Source organism: Astatotilapia calliptera, chromosome 19 (assembly GCF_964374335.1).
Source record: "Astatotilapia calliptera chromosome 19, fAstCal68.1, whole genome shotgun sequence".
NCBI classification, from domain to species: Eukaryota; Metazoa; Chordata; class Actinopteri; order Cichliformes; family Cichlidae; genus Astatotilapia; species Astatotilapia calliptera.
This window is the reverse complement of record NC_137440.1, coordinates 30003741-30025848: the sequence shown is the minus strand read 5'-3', so window position 1 is coordinate 30025848 and position 22108 is coordinate 30003741. Positions and strand designations below refer to the sequence as shown.

At 41.7% G+C, this 22108-nt stretch overlaps 2 protein-coding genes across 3 annotated transcripts; one reads left to right on the top strand and one right to left on the bottom strand.

Moving 5' to 3' along the window:
* Nucleotides 1-3117: 3117 nt before the first annotated feature.
* Nucleotides 3118-6517, bottom strand: ap5m1 (adaptor related protein complex 5 subunit mu 1). Of its 2 annotated transcripts, XM_026151862.2 has the most exons (10): nucleotides 6393-6517; nucleotides 5829-5952; nucleotides 5624-5716; nucleotides 4867-5518; nucleotides 4546-4773; nucleotides 4331-4470; nucleotides 3908-3993; nucleotides 3689-3801; nucleotides 3448-3544; nucleotides 3118-3363 (listed from the first exon to the last, which is right to left on the bottom strand). In XM_026151862.2, the coding sequence occupies exons 3-10, from the start codon at nucleotides 5689-5691 to the stop codon at nucleotides 3281-3283; spliced, it is 1467 nt and encodes a 488-aa protein (XP_026007647.1). In that variant the 5' UTR covers nucleotides 5692-5716; nucleotides 5829-5952; nucleotides 6393-6517; the 3' UTR covers nucleotides 3118-3280. The 2 variants fall into 2 exon arrangements, with proteins under 2 accessions (XP_026007647.1, XP_026007648.1); XM_026151863.2 differs by lacking the exons at nucleotides 5829-5952; nucleotides 6393-6517 and having other exon boundaries at nucleotides 4867-5249; nucleotides 5400-5518; nucleotides 5624-5822.
* exoc5 (exocyst complex component 5) lies at nucleotides 5900-16625 on the top strand. The gene is made up of 18 exons (XM_026151861.2): nucleotides 5900-6100; nucleotides 6484-6578; nucleotides 7829-7976; nucleotides 8115-8309; nucleotides 9734-9798; nucleotides 10004-10032; nucleotides 11201-11310; nucleotides 11473-11517; nucleotides 11612-11752; nucleotides 11827-11909; nucleotides 12003-12212; nucleotides 12302-12449; nucleotides 12552-12660; nucleotides 13715-13835; nucleotides 13921-14007; nucleotides 14109-14217; nucleotides 14394-14609; nucleotides 15409-16625. Exons 1-18 carry the CDS (start codon nucleotides 6074-6076, stop codon nucleotides 15595-15597), a joined length of 2127 nt encoding a protein of 708 aa, XP_026007646.1. The 5' UTR covers nucleotides 5900-6073; the 3' UTR covers nucleotides 15598-16625.
* The last annotated feature ends 5483 nt before the right edge of the window (nucleotides 16626-22108 follow it).

Sequence of the window (22108 nt, the reverse complement as noted above, 5' to 3'; positions counted from 1 at the left end):
AATACTGAGCATTTAATAGCACATAAGTAGTAGAGACATTAAAGGAATTTTCCTGGCAGTGAAGCAGAAGTATGCAGCAAAGCAAACTAGAAATATTTCAGTAAAGTACAAATAACTCATAATTATAATTCACTACAGTGCTGGAGTAAATGAACTTAGTTGATTTCAATATCCAGTTTATTTAACCCTTTCTAGGGCAGGTTTCTGGAGGTTCAGAGAGCTGCCTCTCAAGCTCACCTCTAAAATGTCAGGCAGCAGAGAAGACATAAGATACAGTCTACACATTTAACCTCAGGCTTGGAAATTGTTGATCTAATACATACTCTGTTTGAATGCGGTGTATTCCAACCTAACTTGCCTTCTTTTATTTGTCCTTTTCGATGGAGATCCAAATGCAGAAGGCATCCAGAAGCTGAAACTCGTGAGAACCCACTGAGAGAGACATCTTTTGGAATGAGACCACAAGAAATGGGAACCCCGGCTGCCTTCTGGAGCCAATATCTTTCCCTTCCTTTGGTTTTGAAGTGTAACCTGTCCAGAAAAACAGCTACAACGCAAGCTAGATCATACAGTCAAAGAAGAAAGAGTTCATGATGTAGCACAGACTAAAGGAAAAAACACACACAACAAACTGGAGATGGCAGATGTTTTTGAAAACAGCAAAACAAAATGGAAAACTGGACAACTGAAGAGAAACTGATGCAGAGAACTGAAGTAAAGTGCACAGAGGTCACAGGATGAAACGGTCAGATAGGCAGGATAAGAAGCAGAAGCGGGATCTTTAAGCTATCATACCAAATTTCAGTTTTCAAAAATGATAACAAAGTTGCCATGCGTGTTCTGGAACCAACTTTTATTAACAATATGATGAAACTTTTTGATGTTTGGAAGCTACTGCATGTTCTGGCTTTCATGACTGAGTTTATGGCGCCCTCTATTGGTGAAAGAAGTGCGATGACGTGAGAAAAACTGCTGGAACATTGACTTCAGCCTCCCTGCAATATTGACAACAAACATCCAAAAATGAACTATTTAGCTAAAAGAGGTTTGAATCGACTTTTTTTTTTCTTTTTAGGTTTCTGGTCCATTATTAGACATTTGGGATAAAAGTTAGTGCAAAAGAAAAAACAACAACAACCTTTCAGTCTGCAGATATATTCTGTTATTTAAAAGCAAATGCACGCTCAGACTGAAAACAGGAAGCTAGTAATTCTACCATTATTTATGAAGTGGCCTCCCTGAGGCCAACTCTAAGCAGACTTAGACTGGCTGAGAGGAACTGGACTCCTACCAAACACCTGGAACAACAGAAGCTTTCAATTGCTTGGTCCCCAGGCCCAGCGTGTTAAATGAACACTACACAGCAGGAGGAATTTAATCAGCAGTGATAATCTTGCAGTGGTTGGGTAGAACTATTTAAACAGAAGAAATTCACTTTATTAAATGTATTAAAGACATAAATACATGCTAATGTGACTTTTATTGTAATCTGCCACTGGGTGTCATTATTGGGCTGAGGGACACACAGTAACTCAAACATCCACAGAGAAGTGGGAAGCATTTTTTGGCATTTAATTGCAAATTCTTTTGTGGGTGTGCAAAAACATTTTAGTATCCAAACTTCATGATGTTTTAAACTATTTGTAACAATCCAAAATGCTGCGTTTGGCCCACATGATCTTTATTTTGATTATTACAGGAGTAAAGTGTAAATCTGTTTCTTGTATGCATGTATGCAAGAGTAAACACATTTTAAATAAATGAACAATTCAGCTGAATGCCCAGAGGTATGGACAGAAGGCACTGGAGCAGAGCAACACATTAAATGAGTCCATCTACTTAGCAAGCTATTCAATCAACAAAGCAAAGTCTGCCAGTGAGAGGCCACTAACTGCAGACTTGAGGAGCCAGACTGACCACATATTGCGACACTGAGGAGATTTAGAGTGGCCCAACTCTTCAAAAAAAAAAAAAAAAAAAACCCTTCTCCTTTTCCAGTTCGCTAACCACACACACTGGGCCTTAAAGCCAAATCATCGTGGAGGGGGAGAGCCGAGAGGTCTCGGTGTCTGCCACTCCATACTGCTACATAAAAAGAAGGTGAAGGATGCCGTGTGAGCAATTGGTTCCAATTGACAGAGGATTGGTCATGGTCAGCCTTCTGAGTGGAAATCCACGTGAGAATGTAGCATTTGGACCAGCAAGGGGCACAAGAGGCCAATGGCAGACAATGAGGCCACTCAGAGGAGTCTGGCTGCTGTGGAATAGTTGGGACACAATCTCCTCTGGTTTAACCCTTCATCAGCTAGTTATTCATTCAACTTAATGCACAGAGGTGGAGCTTGTGTAGTAGAAATGTTACATGCATAGTTCAGGTAATGTGCTGATAAACTGAGGGAAGCATTTGGAACCAAACGCCGATTTGAGCCGTTTTATCTATGCATCGAAGCATACATAGAGGGCTACTCTGATGATTGTGTTACATCAATAAAAGATCAAAATCATTTACAGCAGGCTGCACCATAAATTAGTTAAAAAACCTCCTCTGTAACCTCGAGAGGCAACTCAACAGTTACCATCCTTGTGACTTTTTCACCAATTAGGCAGGTCCTGCTCACAGAATGAGACCGACAGCTTTCAAGTCTCAAAGGGCCCGAGGGTCAACGCTCAATCACAGTCAGGCTGGAGAGTTTGTGTGTTTCAGCTAGCTACTAGTTGACAGGGCAAAGCTGAGGTCAAAAGAGGTGGGGGCCAGTGATTGGTATGGGTGTGGACTCCTGCCAGCTCAAAAGAGAAGGTTTTGTCGCCAAGACACTGGCCGAATCAGGCTTCCCTTTCACAGTCCAGCCGCCCCTCTACTCCAGGCCTACAACAGCTGATGACAAGGCCCCAGCTGCTAATTATCCGGCTGATGGAGAGTCACTGAAGTGCGACTGTCAGAGCAAGGGGTGGCCCTTGTGTCTGCAATGGGATATATCTGCGGCAGACTGGGGGATAAAAGAAGTTGAACTGCAGGTGCAGGTAGTTCTTTAAAAGCAGTAATCCAGTTGATTTTTGCATATTGTGAAGTGCCTTTGCACATGTGAGTAGATAATAGATAATAACTCTCCTGTAAAACAGGGTACCATAATAATAATTTAACTGGGTCAAAATTCTTTACTTTCAGCTGTACCCGGGACGCTGGGTCCTGGGTCGTACATCACTGTGTGTGCGTTACAGTATTTTCAGTCTCTTTAATACACAGTGCAGTGTCCACAAAGCCCCTCTTTGTGAATCCATCCTACATCATCATCTGTCCAGAAGATACCGGAGCTGTACCTGTTGAATTCCATATGTAGTACTCTTTGGACTGAAGTTCTCGGGCTGAGGGCAGGACAGACACAGTTGTTAGGGTCACCCAAGAGACAAATATTTATAAAAAAAAAATTTTTTTTACTGTAAGCTTACATGTTACAATCCGTGGCTTGGCAGAAGAATAAACCTGCACCGAATGCTGGTCAACATAACACCCAGACAACGTCATGTCAGGCACTTTGAAATGCAACTGTGAAGAAAAAAGCCACTGATGAGGAGTAATAAATCTTTTTATCTCGTCTTACATTAATGTGAGTAGTACATGAAGACCATAAAGTAGTAAGTATGGGTGACGATCCTTGGCTACTGGTAATTATGAAACATAATAACTTACTTTGACATAAGCAGTAAGTTTTGTGCAGAGTGGGTCAGAAGGTCCTGGTGTTGGTCCAGAAAAGTTGATCTTACCCTCCATCGTAACCTCACGAGACTTTGGGAACTTTTGCCCTACATATCATTGAGAATAAAATAGTCATCCATTTTTTTTAAAGTATGCAGATGCAGTGAAAGTGATTTTGTCTCTTATAGGGAGAGTCTGAAGCATAACGCTTACCCAGGACCCAGACAAGCAGGTTTTTCTCTTTTGAAACATCCAACTGTCCAGAGCTTACCTTCATATCTACAACACCCATTTGATCCCTGCACAGTGCACACAGAGACAGTATGCAGACAATCAATTAAATCGGATTTTTTTAACAGAGGTTACAGAACACAGCTGAATTACAGTGCAGTTTGTTTAATAGTCTCTCACACACAAGCAAGATACTATAACTCTGCTAAATTAGATTTAAAAACATTTAAAAGAGTTTTCCATTAAAAAAATTTTTCCTGCACACATATGTGCATTTGATTTTTCAACAATTTCTAAACTCCTAAAAGGGCTCTCAGTAATTATATTTATGACTGGATCATATTATGCTTGTAAAGAAAGCATAAAGCACGAGGAAATAGTGATTTTGAACTTTGTGTAGTTTACCTGTTAAAGAATGGCAGGTGAGCATTACAGAACTCAAAACTGTTCTTTATACTCTCATGAAGTTTGAGGGTTACTGACACGCGAAGCTGGTTCTCCTCTTCCTTTAGTTGGTATGAACCAAGTATGGGTGGAACAGGAACCTGGTGAGAAATTAAGATTTTAGCAGAAATCATTTACAAGATGAAAACATATCTGCAAGGAATTTGTATGCATACCTCAGAAGTATAGCTGCATAGTCTGAAGGGCTCTAGAGGAGGGGAAAAGGGAAACTTGTATGGCCCGGAGAAAGCTGAGCCATCATAATTATCCACACTGCTGGCAGTCAGGATACTCGAATCCAGAGATGTGACACAGGGATGGACCAGGATGTCCTGCAGTGGAGAACCATTTGGTGGCAGTGATAGAGTTACTGTCACATTTGGGAGCACCCCCTCCACTTCACACTGTTGAAAGAAGGGTAGAAATGTAGAATAATCCTAAATAAATCATTTCCAGAAGTTATAACATTAATCACTTTTTTTACATTGCGGACTTACTTTGCATGTCACGGTGCCATAAACATCCCAGAGGTCCTGTCTGCTTCGATTACCATACTGCATGGACCGCACTGTTTCTATCAGTCCAACGTTAACCACAGCTCGACCTCGGTGTAGTCCTGTCTTCCAGGCTGGCTGTTTCTGAGTTCCAACAGAAGTGGGCGCTGTGGGTGTCCCAGGTAGGGGGACATCAAGGGGTGTGCCAAGTGGACAAACCTGCAGGAGGACTGAGGGCACCATTGCCAGACGAGAGCCAAGCCCTTCACTATCAGGCTTACTCCCTGAGCCAAGGAGAAAAGTCTGTAGGCCTGCCAGAAGTGTGAGACCCTGTGAGACTGACAGCAGACTGGCCAGAGGTGGCCGCGGATCAGGAGGGACATCCACTAAAGGCAGACACGCCAGAATGAGAGGCCCTTGCGAGACAGTCAACACAGGCCAAAGTATTCCTTTTGCAGGTCCATCCACATGCAGCTCCAGGGCTGGTGACCGTGGACGGTAAAGACAGTCATCTCTGAGGGCTACATAATTCTTACCTGAGTCTGAAAGCCCCAGCTCAGTGAGCAGGAGCTGCAGGAAAGTACTCTCCTCTGGGACTGCTACATATGAGGAACCTGCCAGGCTCTTTGCACGGTGCTCCACGGTGGAAAACCTCCTGATGAAGGAGACACAAGACATGACAAAACACAGCGATCTACAAGTAATCCGAAAAAAATATGTTATGTTAGCATATATGTGACAATAATTAGAAGTCACAAACCTAGAAAAGCGTATTGACAGATTTCCTCCATTCTCGTGAGAAATAATCCACAAACCACGTACAGTCATTTCTCCGGCTACAGCAAACTCCCGACTTTATGGGGGAAAAACAAAAGCGTCAAAATCTAATATTTAAATCTCCCTGTGCATGTGTTAAATTCATTTTTTGCCTCGCTGTATGAACATCGCTGATGCTTGCTACTTACTTCCTGGTTTTGTTGTTTCATGTGACAACCACGTCCAATCAGCTGACAAATGCGCTTGCGCACTTCCAAGCGGCTGTCCCCACCCTTCTCTCCCATACAGGAAGCTGGATCGCCAACCAGCTAGCTGTCAACAAAGGGCAAAACTGTACGAAACCACCAAATCAATGCAGAAGTCGGCTTTATTGCCGGCTTTGAGTTCCATCTCCTAGGTTTTATCTCACCGCGCCGCCAGCTGAATCTTTAACATGGCGACGACAGCTCATCTGTTCGAGGTAAAATGACAACGGGTAGCTGTGTTAGCTTTCAGGCTAGCTAAGGGGCTAACTACAATTAACGGTACCCTAACAGTGCCGACCGTATTTATCAATTGAGTGCGTAATTAAGAATTAATAATAACTCAAGCATTGAGGAGAAACGTTGGTTTCTTGTTGTTAAAGTGTGAGAAAAGAGGACACGTATTGTCTAATTGTATGAGTTCGCTTATTCGAGGAAATAGCAATGTTGTTGGCTGTTTGTGTGCAATAAAATCAGCACAGGTAACTTTAGTAACCTTTTACAATTTACCCGATCTTGTAATCTTTTACCATCCTTTTGTAGACGACTGTAGTATTTTGGGCCAAGTGACTTTTCTCCCATTGCTTTTTCCCCCCTTTAGGAGCCCTTTGACGCAGATGAGTACATTGAAAGGCTGGCATGGAGGACTCCTGGGGGAGGCTCCAAAGGAGGAGCCGAGGCGTTTGACCCCAAAAGGTACTATAGATACTTGTCATTTACATATGCAGTAGCATCTCTCTTATCCTTAATATAAGGTCGTAGTTTATAAGAATTACATGCACCACATTTTAGCTCAAAGTTTTAGATTATATAGCGTATAAGATCTCCTTCCATCCATTATCTTTATTGAAAAGGAAGTAAAATTTAATTGATTATTTTTAGTTATTATAATAATAAATATGTTCTCAAAAGGATGCCTTATTCATGAATTAATATTTCAACTTTTACAAATGGAAAGCATTAACCATGCATACTGTCTTTCTAGCCATAGTGCCACTCATTTTTTGAGCAGTTAATTAAATTAATTAGACTGTAATCAAGACCATTTTCTCTCTGTAGCCATTAAATACACATAAACCATCTTCTTCTCTCTCAGTAAACATATTTTAATAATAATTTAGGGTAAGCTTCCTGTTAAAATACTTGGAAATAATTCATTATATTTTAGATTTTAGTGTTTCAATTACATTATGTCATTGTATTATTTTATAACAGTCAACAGACTGACTTTCTAAAGAAGCTGTCCTTCACAAAGCTCACCTGGATCTCCTCTCCACTCATTTAAAGTTTCGGGTTGGAGAAAAACAAGAAATAAATATTAAAGTCTTTTGCATCTTTTTTCCCCATATTTGTTGTGATGTTTATATTTGGGGACAGGCCTGCATCTCGTAAGCAAAAATGCCACAGCAGTTTAACTGTGCCACAGATGCATCCTGCTTATCTTCTCACTACACAAACTGTTGCCGCCACCTCCTCGGATACTCTTAGCTACAAGTCAGAGACAACATATCTGTGGAGGCCACCATACTGTGAGTCACCAGCCAGGGAATGAGTGTCTGTTGGGAAAGGATGGGAGATGTCTTTAAGCTCTAGCCAGTGCTGAGGGAATTAGTCAGAAGATTATACACTCATCATTTTGGGATGTTTCCTACTCTGTGAAATGTGGTGCTGACTTAGAACATTTGCTCTGCAGTCCTGGTGGCACTTAAAATGCAGCTGACGAAGCTGCTAGTTTTCAGAGCTTCTTAAGCCTGGGGACCCAGGAATTAAGCATCTGGCACTATTCTTTAACTATTAACTGTAACTGTGAGGTCAGTGGGACAGATTTAACCTTGCGGTACCAAATTACTATTCTAAACTAAGGGCATTTTCTGCATCTTTTACCTGTTATTTTTTTTGAAGAACTACCAAGTGGAAACTTACATGCATTCTTTCCCCCATTAAAGGCTGTTGGAGGAGTTTCAGAACCACATTGAGGAGTTGAAGCAATTGGATGAGAAGATCCAGCGGAAGGTGGAGAAGCTTGAGCATCAGTGTCATCGTGAGGCCAAGGAATTTGCCCACAAAGTTCAAGACTTGCAGAGAAGCAACCAGGTGTGTTGTGTGGTGAAAGGAGCCAATCACACCCACTGCAAAGCCCTTGAGCTGTCAAAGATTATATTATCTGTCATTCCAAAAACTTTTTTCTGTGTGTTTTTTATTTCACATCCTCTTTGTTTTGCATGATATCAGGTGGCCTTTCAGCATTTCCAAGAGCTCGACGAGCACATCAGCTATGTGGCCACTAAGGTTTGTCACCTGGGGGACCAGCTGGAGGGGGTGAACACGCCTCGCCAGAGAGCTGTAGAAGCTCAGCGTCTGATGACCTACTTCAACGAGTTCTTGGATGGAGACCTACGCAGCGATGTATTTAACAACCCAGACAAGGTAAGTATGCTGCACATGTTCTTTCCCTTCACATCAGTGGAGGTGTGTATGCGTGACCACTGTCGGGGGCCCCCTGCTGTGATACTGCTGGAGGTGAGAATGAACAGGATTACGAGGTAAACCATCCATATTAATTTGTTAAGTTTATCCCTTTAGTTGGATCCCTCGACTAATTTGGATTAATAAACTGTCATTTGCTGTCTGACAATAGCTGGCTGATTGACTAGCATGGATGTCAACATGCTCATGTCAAAACTAATTGCATTTACAGTAGGTTGTCTGGGAGAGAGAATTTGGATGGCCCTCAGCTTTGTGTCACGTTACAGCAGAAGAGAGCTTGTAGCAAGGTGGTGCATGCAAGGGCACTGGTGACATACATCCTGGGAAAAGATATGCACACTTTTACCCAGTGTCAGTCTACACAGAGGCCTTTTCGATGTTAGACAAGTGGCCAAAAGTTTGATTTTGCAGTTTTGTAGTGACAGCAGAGCGACTGAGATGCTTTAGATTTATTCTTGTTAGTAGGAATGTCATTAGCGGATGCTGAGAAGTGTGTCTGGGGGTCAATCCCAGAAACGAAAGCTGGAGATGGAGCTGGTTTTCTGGAAAGGCATGCAGAAATATCTGTCCAGATTCCTTTTTCCTGAGCATACCTCCATATGAGGGGGAAAAGAGGAAAGCTGCAAGTGAATAGCTGAAGGGGGATGGCTTTGCTAATCCTTCTGAAAGGGAGGGCTGGGCCGCCAGCGTGGAGACAAGTGCTGCTAAACCCTGACTGCAGGGAGACGGCTACATTACTTACATGGGATTTAGCTAATCTTAGCTGGGGGACAGATACTTAGAAAACCTTCGCCGAGCAGAAAGGCTGGATCCTCCTCACGGGAGCAGAGTAATGATGTTAGCTGAGGCAGGCATCTGCGGGAACAGAGGAGTTGCGGACGGCGGGCCTTTCGTAGGTCTGGGGCTTTTTTTTCAGCCAGCGTGTATGTCAGGAGGGGTGGGGGTGTGTATGGGGGTGTGGGGCGGCTCTCGACAGGGCCCCCTTTTTTTAGACAGATATCCCTGGACGGACAGATTATTGAAGGCGATTTAGACTCCTGTGGGATTACAGCCTATTCAGAAAAGGCATGCCAATAAAGAGTTGGATGTGCTGCTAAGTCAGGACTTCCACTGCTGCTGCTGCCGATGCCCAGGTGAGCGCAGCCTGTCTGTTATCAGCTCCCTGTTCAACACGGGAAGGTGGAGGAGGGCTGCTTTAAGATGATGATCCCCCAAGGGGAAACACTGCCGGCGGCCTGCCCACTTTTTCTCTGGATGTCCACTTCACATGGTCCCGCTGTGCTCTCACTCTTTTTCCATCACCTGATATCTCTCTCTCATAAACACACATACATACCCACTCTCACTTTTTCTCTGTTCCTCAGATTAAGGAAGCTGCTGATATCATTCAGAAGCTGCATCTCATTGCCCAGGAGCTGCCATTCGACAGGTGAGTCAGGCATCCTGAAGGCAGCTTTAGACAAAAGCAGTGACATACAAGAGGAACGCAGAGTATTACTTTTGTTCCTCTCAGTGTAATCGCAACACTAAATCTTTACAGCATCATGTGATTTCTAAAAATAGTCTACTTTTTTATTTTACTAGTATATAGATTAAAATGTCATTGATATTGATTTACTGTTTTTCTCTGCCAGGTTTGCAGATGTCAAGGCAAAAATTGCAAGTAAGTTTTTGACAGTCACCCACATTTAGTGTTTCTATTGTAAACTACTTGGAATGACCAAGTTTTCTTCATTTGAAGAAACATTATTGAACATTGAATATTGAGTCACTGCTCCAATGAAGAAAACCTTATTAAAGTTAAACAAACACTGTTTGTTTTAACCATCCCTCAGTCTCAACAACTTTCATGGGTCCGAACATTAAAAAGCCTGTAAAAGTATTTCTGAAGACCCGGGTGGTCATCTGTCCAGGCCTGATGCTGCTGTCATGAGTAGTGAATGTACTACAGAGTTCAGACCAGGAGCAAAAGTGTGTGTACATAAAGAATGAAAAAACCAAACAAGGCTTACAGAAAACACCTGCAGAAATATCAAAACTTTGCAAAAATGTTTGTTTCTGTAACGTTATTTCCAGTCTAAGAAAAACAGTAAATGACAGTGTGCTGATGGAAGGACAAATGGAACCTCTGCCCTCACAAAACAACTTTGTGCAATATGTCAAGGTTACTGAAGTCCATTTAGGTATCCCAGAACACTTGTTGATCAGTGTTTCCTGGACTAATGAGAAAGAAGTTGTTTTTTTGGTGTTTGTTTTTTTTTAATAATAAACACAAATACACACAAAAGTCTGTGCAAAGAGGAAAGTACATTAGCACTCAACCCTTAGATCATCGGTATACTCTTTTCTATCTCGGGGCCTGGATGTCTCCCAATCTAGGGGGAAACAATGACATTTCACAATAAAGGTGTCTCTATATGAAACTGTGGAGTGTGGAAAAACTGAGGAAAATGGGACTTATGTAAGTTGACTTATGTTTATGCTGTAGGATGTGACCTGTAAACTTTTTTTGGCTTCCGAATGGGGGCATGCTGATGTGTGCTGATGCACACCATCCTCATCTGATGGAGGTTTTTGCCATTAAGATGCATAACTAAATTTAAGAGTTTAATTCCTTTTTCCAGCCTGCACTGTGTTGATTTTTAAATCACATGAAGTACAACTGTTTGTGTATCATTAATTTAATCAGCTTGTGTTTATTGGTGTCTGTGACTTAGATGAATATCAGGCCACATTTTATGAGTAGTCAAATCAGAAATCCTAGTAATCCTTTGTAATAATATAATATAAAATCTAATAATTTATTGGTGGTTGTTTGGTTTTCTAACCAGGTAAATACCATGACCTGGAGCGGCAGTTAATCCAGGAGTTCACTGCAGCTCAGCGCAGGGGTGAGATTGGACGTATGCGGGAGGTTGCAGCAGTTCTATTACATTTCAAGGTAACCTAGAAAATGGGTTCAGTGTCCACATTTGACCTTTGGTCAAATTAATTGGATAATTGTGATTCCCATTCTGTTCATATTAATCATGTATGATTTAAATTTTTAGCACTTCCTTGAAATGTTGCACAGCGATGTAATGCTTGTGTCTTTTCGTAAAAGGGCTATGCACACTGTGTGGACGTCTACATCAAGCAGTGTCAGGAGGTGAGTGTGTAAAGTTCCTCTTACACTTGGTAGTATTGCTTCAAGTAATATCTGCAGACATTTACATGTTGCTGATGTCATCTGTCTTTGTAAGGGTGCCTACGTGAGGAATGACGTGTTTGAGGACACGGCAGTCCTCTGCCAGAGGGTCAATAAGCAGGTGGGCGAGGTCTTCAGTAGTCCTGAGACTGTCATGGCCAAACTCATCCAGAACATCTTTGAGAACAAATTACAGGTATTTCTACTGAAATGAAGAGTTTGATGTATTACTCTGTCTTTGGTTATATTTAACTGGCTTTGTGTCTGCAGGCACATGTTAAAGAAAAACTGGATGAAACTCGACACTCAGATGTAGAACAATACCTCAAGAATCTCTATGACCTTTACACCAGGTAATTAACTTGCTGACTTTTAATTCAGTTCACTTCATGGGTACCCGGAAACCATTGTTCTTGTTTATGACTCTGATTATTTCCCTTTTGAAGGACCACAGGATTAGCCACAAAGCTCACAGAGTTCAACCTGGGCTCAGACAAGCATACGTTCCTCTCCAAGCTGATTAAGAGCATTTTTTCTTCATACTTGGAAAGTTACATTGACATGGAGAGAGAATACCTTCGCACTCGAGGTGCCATGATTCTGCAGCGATACTACGACTCTAAGAATCACCAGAAACGGCCAGTGGGTGCTGGCAGGTCAGACTTTTACACATTTGATTTTACACAAAGAAAAGATTAACTGGTAAAAAAACAAAACATAATTTAAGTTTTGTTTTTTGTAACAGTATTCAAGATCTGAAGGAACGGATCAGACAACGCACCAATCTTCCATTGGGCCCTAGCATTGACACCCACGGAGAGACTTTTCTCTCTCCGGAGCTGGTTGTCAATTTGTTGCAGGAGACACGCCATGCCTTTGAGAGATGCCACAGGGTGAGGCTTTTCTGTCCTATGTTTACTAGCGGTGCGCTAACTGTACTGCATTTGTGTTTTTTGAAAAAGTTTAAATGCATATTTTTCTTTGATGTTACACAGCTTTCAGACCCGTCTGACCTGCCCAAGAATGCCTTCTCAATCTTCCTGCTACTGGTTGACCACCTTTGTGTAGAACACATTGATTACGCCTTAGAGATTGGCCTCTCAGGTAAATCCAACTTAGCTCATTAAAACCATAATGTTTGTCTGCAGTGTTCACTATAGCTGTGTCCTAAAACTAAAACTTTTAATTTACTGGCAAGGATGATCCAGGTCTTCCTTGCCATCTTGTAAGAAAAGCTTTTCAATCAAACAGCCAGCAGACTGTTAAATAATAGCAGCCATCCTGGTGAAACTTTGATAATGGTCTAGTCCAGTGGTTCTCAAACTGTTGAACCAGAGCAGATTAGGTGTGGAAAACCAGATGAATACAATATTTCTGTCTTACATTTATTTGTAACAAAACACTAACAAAGGAAGCTGGAAACACATCGAATTCAGTGCTGGCGGGAAGCCTAACCCAGCTGTCATTCGGTGAGTCAGGGTACACGCTGGACAAGGCACCAGTCTATCACTGAACTAACACATAGTGACAGACACAAATCATTTTATCAAAGACAAAAGAAATCCCAATTTCTTAGCCGCATGTGGAAGATCCATCATCATTCTCCTTGCTCCACATGAGTTGAAACCATCAAGTATGTTACCTGGCAGGCCACATCCTCCGTTTTTGATTCGACACCTAGAGGAAAACACCTGCTCTGACATCACTTACTGCGGTTGGTTACATGTGCCCATTAATGTCTGTTCCATATGAAAAAGTGAAAAATCCAAGTTACCTTGATGCCATGCAGGCTGCGCTTTTGGCACTTCTTTACATTTTCTATGGGACTGTATAATAAGGGAGCAGCTTATCATTTTCAGCCAGCTACAGTGGAACTAAACATGCATTTGGTACATCCCAGTGCTCAATTCGTTAGGTACATTCTGCATTAAGGAAATGGATCATTGATGTCCCTGTGGTTTGATTACTTTCTCCTCACTGTCTGACACTGAAATAGAGCATTACTGAGAATTTCTGCTTCATGCATTATATTTCTCTAATGCCAAGAAGTAGACATCAGGCACTAGTGGTTTTCTGCTCTTTGTGAATCATGTTGATTCATGCTTTCACCCACTTTTTTTTTTCCTATCGTCTGGCTTTCTCTCTTTCTCTTCTACAGCAATTCCCTCACCTGATGCAAAGAATGCCAACCTGTACTTCCTGGATGTGGTTCAGCAGGCGAACTCTATCTTTCATTTGTTTGACAAACAGTTTAATGACCAGCTCATGCCTCTGATAAGGTCAGTTAAGGGTTAAAGATGATGAACCTTTTATTCATCTGGTAAAAAGATTTTCCTGAATTTATCTTTCCTAATCTGATTTTAGCTCATCTCCAAAGTTGGCAGAGTGTTTGCACAAGAAAAAAGAGGTGATAGAGCAGATGGAAGTGAAACTGGACACAGGAATCGACAGGTCTGTGTGTTTCTAATACTTTGTCTGTAATGAAATAGCAAGTAGTTTTAAAAGACATTTATGGGTGTTTTGTTTTTAATCTTTCTCCCTGCTGCACACAGAACACTAAACTGCATGGTGGGCCAGATGAAGCACATCTTGGCAACAGAGCAGAAGAAGACAGATTTCAGGCCTGAGGATGAAAACAATGTCATGATCCAGTACACTACAGTAAGAGAGAAAAATCTTCAGCTCGCTTTAAGGAGCTCACATTCAAAACTAAACAAATTAGCAAAGGAAACTTGCAAATCAAATCCACACCTAGTTTTTCTTCGACTAAATACAGATAGTGTGTCGGACTGAACGTGTTTTCCATGTTTCTCCTCGTGTACCCCCCACCTTGACAGGCCTGCTCCAAGGTATGTGCCTACGTCAGTCGGCAGGTGGAGCACGTGCGGAAGTCCATGGATGGGAAAAATGTGGACACAGTGCTGACGGAGTTGGGCATTCGTTTCCACCGGCTCATCCATGAGCATCTACAGCAATACAGCTACAGCTCAATGGGAGGGATGCTGGCCATCTGCGACGTGGCTGAATACCGACGATGCGCCAAGGACTTCAGGGTGAGTGTGGGGTGGGGTGGGGGGTGGAGCATAGGTCCAGAATGCACTGGTCACAGGGCAAACATGGCTTTTCCTACAAAGGCTCTACCTGGGATGTTTTATTAAATAAACTGGTCAGGCCAATCCAAAATAAAGGCTCTGGCATCCTTTGTTAATCTTTCAGTACAAACAAGAAGGGTGGCAAATAAGAATTATTTCCATCATTGATTATTTGATTGCTTATTTTCCTTTGTTAAACATTCAGTCTAAACATACATGGACCAACAGCATTGTAAATTTTCCGTGTTTAACGTGTACATTTGCTTATTTTGTCAGAACAGCTGTTAAAAGTCCACAAGACAATTCATTTTAATTATTAATTATTTAACCCCGTAAAGGATGAACCATTAAAAATTCTCAGAAAATTAGATTTTTTAACCTTCTGATGACTAAAAAAAGAATATGCATTTATAAATATAAATTTGCATGTATGCATTTTATTGTAATTTGTGTCATTTTTACTAAATCTGGCATTTTTGTAGACTATTGCTCGCAGTTTGTTTACCTCAAACAAAAACATATGGGGACTAGGGTTAAGGTTGGGGGGGACAACACTGATGTAGAGGTTTAAAAAACTTGACCCGTGTATCATGTTATGTAGCAAATAAATAAATTAAATTAATCTATTCACAATTAACTATATTATATGGAAAAACTGGCAATTCTCACAGAGAGTCTGCAAATATTAGACATTTTTATTTAATCTAAATGTATAAAAACCTAAAGTATGTAAACAGTCTTGTACTTCACTGTCGTTCAGGTCCCTCTGGTGCTGCAGCTCTTTGACACACTCCATGCCCTTTGTAACCTCCTGGTGGTTGCCCCTGATAACCTGAAGCAGGTCTGTTCGGGTGAGCAGCTAACCAATCTGGACCGAAACCTCCTGCACGCCTTCGTCCAGCTCAGAGTGGATTACCGTTCAGCTCGACTCGGTAGACACTTCAGTTAATGACTGTTTCAACACCTCCCTGAGCTCCGTCCAGTAAATTATGCTTTGATGAGATGATGCATCTTGAAGATACCCATTACTGCTTCAGTGAATGCATCAGTCTGGCCCTAGCATACAGACTGTACTGGGATTGCTTTGTGCGTCATGGAGACAAGGGCCAGTGCTCCTTGAATGTGTGCATTTTACCTTTTTTTTCCCATTGTTTATTTCTCCAAGCTGAAGAAATTTAAATGTCTATTGACTTAATTTCAATTGTTTTTAAATACTAATCTATGGCAAAGATATCTGAAATCTAAGTAAATGGACATTACTCATTTCTATGGTTATCTAAAAAGAAACACTTTTTTTTTTATTGTGCCAAAAATATAAATTCTGTGGCTGCACCTGTGCACAGAAGTGGACCCGAAAGCTGCTTTAAAGGGAATCTGTCAACAATCACACTGTAAAGTCAAGGCTGTAGTCACTCTGTGCATTGCAGACAGCTACCCCTTGTAATGAACTGTAGGAAACCAGACAGAGACAGCCTGACTAAGCATGAGATCTGAGGTCTGTCTGGCTAAGAGAGACACATGACCACCTCTATAACCTTTGACCCTTGACCACAAATTACAGGTCAAGAGGCCATCTCAGAGTAGTGTGATCCGAGCTGCAAACAGGTCTGAGAACCTCTCTGTAGGTTTGGGTGGTCTCTTTATGGCTTAGATGATTGGTGTGATGGGTCACTGAGTATGTGTCACTGTAATTGCACAGATCAACACTTGCTCATCCAGTGGGGCACACAGTCCAAAGACATTGTCAGTCTGATCTGCAGTGTTTCTGGGTCAGGAGACACTACAGTGTGGACCTCTAATGATTAAGGAAACAAGCAAGAAGGGACTTCTTCACACAGGGCTTATTAGGGAGCTTCTACACTGAGAAAGACGAAGGGTCGTGTACCTAATGCCCAAAACTGTCTCTTATACAAAGTCGCTCTCATTGTACTGCTGTTTACCTTAATTAGTGACCCAATAAAAATCTGTTGCATTTTATTACTGTCCGTCTATGAATATCCTTCATAAATTGGGGAGCTGTGAATAGAAAGTTTGCTGAGTTCTCTTCAAATGTGACTTTCAAAGTGAGATGAAACAGTCTGTCTATAGAAGTCATCAAGTATTCATAGGAATTCTTGCCACCAGAGTAAAGTTCTTTCTTAGACTTCAGGAAGTGAGCAGAGCCAGAGGGGATTAGATATCTACGAGTTGATGAATTGTGTGCAGTAGTCATGGACTGGGGGAGAGCTGGGGAGATAGAGATGGCTGAAAGCTCAGTTCCAGCACCGGCTGGTTAGTGTTGTGTAGAGGGTACACACGGTGCTGTGCAAGTTCAAACAACATAATTAATTAGGCTAATATTAATATTATCAATGCCACATAAATTCAATTCTCTCAGCCCTAATCACAACTGGATAGCTTGTAAAAATTATTTTGTTAGGCCCTGATGCAAACAGTGGGTCTTTTCCAAACATTTGAAAACTATTTGTTTTTGCGCCGATTAATGTGTGTGGCGCGGGAAGGGGTTAGGGGAGCGGAGCCAGGCCAGAGACGATAACTGGTGTGGAGACGAAGGCAGAGGCGCAGCCTGGCCCCAGGGACTCCCAGCACAGGCACATGGAAAAGGGGGAGGGATGTATTTTTTGGGGTGGGTGTTTGAGCAGGTGGAGGGGATTAGTAAAACTGTCAACACTGGAGAGCTGGATAAGACTGTCCTCTCTTACTCGTCAGTTTGAGCAGCTCTTGCATACACATTCAGAAACATAAAGACTCCAACACATACAAACATACGCTGGTGTCAGGACAGCAGAAAGACTGTGGTTGAACTGACCGTGAACGTGTCGTTCTACTTTTGATTTTTACTTTCTGTTAAAACTGTTTCCTGTTTTAACAGGAAACTGTCCGCCGCTTTTGTATTCAGATAGCAGAATATCTGCTCCCGTGCAAGGAAACCATGCCAAGATGTGTGCAGTTAGCTTTGAATTTATACCGGGACTGTGATCACCAATACCTCATACCTACAATATCGATCGTTTTGACCTTTCCATTGTGCAATTAAATCTTTAAACCGTGCTATTAGATCAAGCTTTGTTTAGCCAGGTGTCAGTGAAAGAGGCTCTCATTGAAAATGGTTGTTTTGTAATCTAAGGGGTTTTAATCCACACAAATCCAAATCTCTTGAAGGTGAGAAAATTATATTCTGTCTGTAGTACAGTAGTTTCAAATAGAACCTCTCTATCTGGTTTTTAACCAATGCTTTTAATTTTATTCTACAGCTGAATCCTCTCTGACACTATTTGTTTGCTGTCTTTATGCATCTCCCTCCCTCCTTTGTCTCCTCTGCCAAATCATCGACCGTAGCTTCTTATTTGTCCACTCACCCGGCTAGTTCTCCCAATATCCCATAAATCCTTGCTTTCGGCGCATTGCTGCTTCCCCAACTAGGCCGTCCCTCTCTCTGCCTCCTGGAGCCCTGACAATAAAGCATTACAGCAGTCAATCCATGTCAACAACAGCTTTGCTTAATTCCTGCTAAACACGTTTAAACTAAATCTTCACCTAATGATGCATAATGATTTGCTCTTTAGTGTGCTTGTGGCTCATATCAATTTTTCTGGTTTATTTTACCCACCAGTGAAAAGATGACTCAGGTGGACTCGCTGTGGAAGACAGTCTGGGATTAAGGATCCCCCCTGTTAAAATTAGGCAGTAATTGTGACTAGATCCATGAGTGTTTTGGCCTCACGGAGAACATCTTGTCTGACTAAATGTCCTCCGTTCTTAGCATTTTCGAAGCAAACAATGAGCGATGTTTAGAAATCACACAACAGATGGGATCACTGTATCCTGATTAGCTAGTTTACATATGAGCTGAATTGGAGTAAAAACTATTAAAACAGTGGGATCTTCATATTTATACATCTATGGTGGATATTCAAAGAAAGGCTTTTGTGGTCTTTTTCAAATCTATTCTTCAGAATTCCTCTGTGAGAGACTTTGGTGGCACACATCCAGGCCCTCTGATGCGATGCAGATGTTGCCCTGGCCTTGACCTCCTGCCCATGCGATGCCAGGGCCAAAAAGGCACAGGTGCCACGCCACCTTCAGTCTTGGGCAGCTGAGGGCTGCACTGTGCAGGATGTGAACGGTGCCAACTCTCCTCCTTTGCTCACTTTTATTATCTAATGGGGTTTAATAATCCCTTGATTCTTGCAATCATACACAACCAGTTTCTTGAAGATGTCACAAAGTAGTTTGTTTGTTCTGCTTTTTTTTTTTGCCCTTCTTCCTCCACCCTCCCCATCTCCTAAAAACACTATTAATTCTCTGCCGTAGTGGAGTGTCTTCCAGTGCTATTTCCTGGCCCGGTGCCTGTGCCTTGCTCTCTCTTGGCTGGGTTTGTCTGGTTGACTGCTCCACAGGAACAGACTGGCACTCTAGCTGAGGGCTCCGGGGTCTGCACACACAATCCACTAAACATGTCTCTGTGTGAGGAGCTGCACTACTTCCTAAATATGAAGGAGGAATCTCGAGTTGCAGCAACATTAAGCACATTTCCTCTTAATTATTTTATGTAGATGTACTTACCGTTATAATATATAATTTAATATTACTGTGCATTATGGGTAATTATCAGGAATTCTAGCAACTGGTCCAGTCTTGCTATTATAGTGTACAATACATGCTTAAATTCCATACAGTGCACTCCATTATTGGCATGTTGGTGCGTGCAGGACTAAGAAAAATACTGCAGAAGCATTTTAAAATCACGGTATAAAAAACAAATTGATTGTGATGTTTAAGGGACTTTGGTGTTAAACACATTCACTCACAGGGCAAACAAACATCTGTTACGTTTGTAAGGCCTTTGGCCCTCCTAACCCACTGATGTTGAACCAAGCCTGCACACTTGCCAGAGAAACAAATGAGGTCTCTCTCTCTCCTCCACTGAAGATGAAACACTGCATCACCAAAGCATGTGCGTTTGTCTAATCAAGTTTTTGCCCGCGGCTACATCGAATGTAAATGAATAGGCTTGTGTGTGCCAGCCTCTTATTTCTGTTGAGGCTGGCTGTGTTTGATGATGAAACGGTGCGGTGAACATGAGACAGAAGGGGGCACTAGTGCTCCAGTGTTGCTCTCCTCCCCTGTGGAGCCCTCTCCTCCTCAGAGCTTCTCACAATGGGGATCTGCCTGAGGGGGGAAATGTTGCTTTTTTAGGTCTGTGAGCCCATATCCCTTAATCCCCAGCCATGATTGACAATCATGATTTAGGGTATATGGTGTCCCATTCTAATCCACGAGCAATGATTTCATTTGCATACCTTCCGTACGTGGCCTCATTTTGGAGGAAACGGCTGCCTTTGTAAGTGATACAGAAAGAGAGAGGGAGAGAGCTGAAGAGAGTGAGTGCGAGATAGAGAAAGAATGGATGGGGGAATGTTTGTGTGTGTGTGTTTTTTGTCTTCTTTTTTTCTCTTTGCAAGAAGAAAGATGATAGCAGTCTCCATGCCCAAACAAACACTTTCAATATGTGCATTTCCTCTGCAGCACTTTCCCCTGACACACACACACACACACACACACACACACACACACACACACACACACACACACACACACACACACACACACACACATGCACAACGCATGTATATATTCAAACTCACAAGCACCATCACAAGTATATTTAGAAATGTAAAGATGTGCGGAGACACAGGGAACACACAGAGATGCTCCCTCACACGATGCAAAACTAAATTGCTATTTGCTCATTTTATAACCAAGTCAGGCTTAATTATAATCATGGGAGTTTGGGAGTTACCGTATAATCTCTAGAAGGTATTAAGAATTTCCCAGAGCACACCACAGTTAAAAGAAACAAATACAAATATGAACAATTATTTCCCAGTCATAACACCCAAGGGAATGTGAATCAAATAATGCTCAGTGTTTGGTATGCCCACAGAGAGCATTCATCCTTGCTTTTATCTACTGAGGAAGTGGAACACAAGTGACGCGCTGGATAAAAGGTCAAAAGAGTCACATTTCTGTGCAAAGGTAAAGATACAAATTATAAAGATCCCCAAGATAAGACGCTGGAAATTTAATTTGGTTATTTTTAATTTCATTGTAATTAATTCTTTGTCATTTTCAACAATAAATTCCCTATAATTTATGTGCTGGATATCATTAATATATTAGTATTATATATAATTGTAAATAATGCAGTAATTTAAAAGAAATCATATCATAACTCTATATATCTTTGCAGTGTTTCCAATTCTACGAGAAATTTCCCTTTTTGTTCTGCATAATGAAAAAATACACAGACACCAGGAATAATTCAATAATAACTGACAAAAGATACAAGTTTATTTTTTTTAACAATAAGTGAGCCAATCCACTCATGATAATCAGCACACATGATGTGCAAGCTTACAAAAAGAACAACTGTAAACGCTAAAAATGGTGCACAGGAATAACGAAGTGCAACTTGATAAAAAAACGAAGGTATTTTTGGTGTTATTAAAGCAGAAAATGATTTAATTGTTTAAACACTGCATTAAAAACACTTGCTTTCCACTTTCAGCATGCACACAACCATGCTGAGTTCATATACTCGATGAACAATGACTTTAGTTAAGTGACGAATAATTTTCAAAACAAGTTTGTTCGTGTGATTGATCTGATTTTGACACACTGAGGAAAAACTCCAGTTTTCTTACAACAGAGGGAACTAATGGCAAAGGATCCTCTTCTCCCCAAAAAATAATCACCACCGGCACTGTACCATCAACCCAGCTCCCTGACTGACTGAGCCTGGCCAGGTCTCTGTGACAGAGGACTCCCCTTTGGAACAATAACAGTCTGATAATCTCCTCTTATCTCTAGTGTGTTTAGTGCCTGGTTAACAGGCTGTCAACTTGATGGGTGTCTCTCTACGCCTGTGCCATAGGAGAATGATCGTGTCATCGGGAAACAGAAAGGGGTGTCCTATTGACTTGGTGGGGAAGGAAAGCTACAACAGAGGAGCCAATGAAACTGAAATTAAGTAGAAAAAAAAGGACTGTGGTTGTTTAATTTTCTTGCAAAAAGACGTTTTTGTTTGAAACTACCAAAATGAATTGTTCGGTATATCATGCACTGCTCGAATACTTTCCCCTTTTTAAAAAAAAAAAAAAATCTAAAATGGCAGTGAGGGCGGCTGCATTTGTGTCCTCCCCCTCTCATCTCACCCAGCCCAGTTCTCATCCGGGACATGTCAGAGGTGGTGTGGCATAAAGCAGCCTGAGGGTTATTAGCACCTAAGCATCACACCCATCATCCCACCTCCACGGACCATCCCACCCTCTGTACATTAAGCACTGTTTACCAGGCCTGCCCTAATTGATTCTGTCTCTTTATCTTTTTACCTCCTTAATTTTGTTATTAAGTGTGCGGGAGAGGCGCGAAAGCTCCTCTTTTTCCCATTTTAAGAA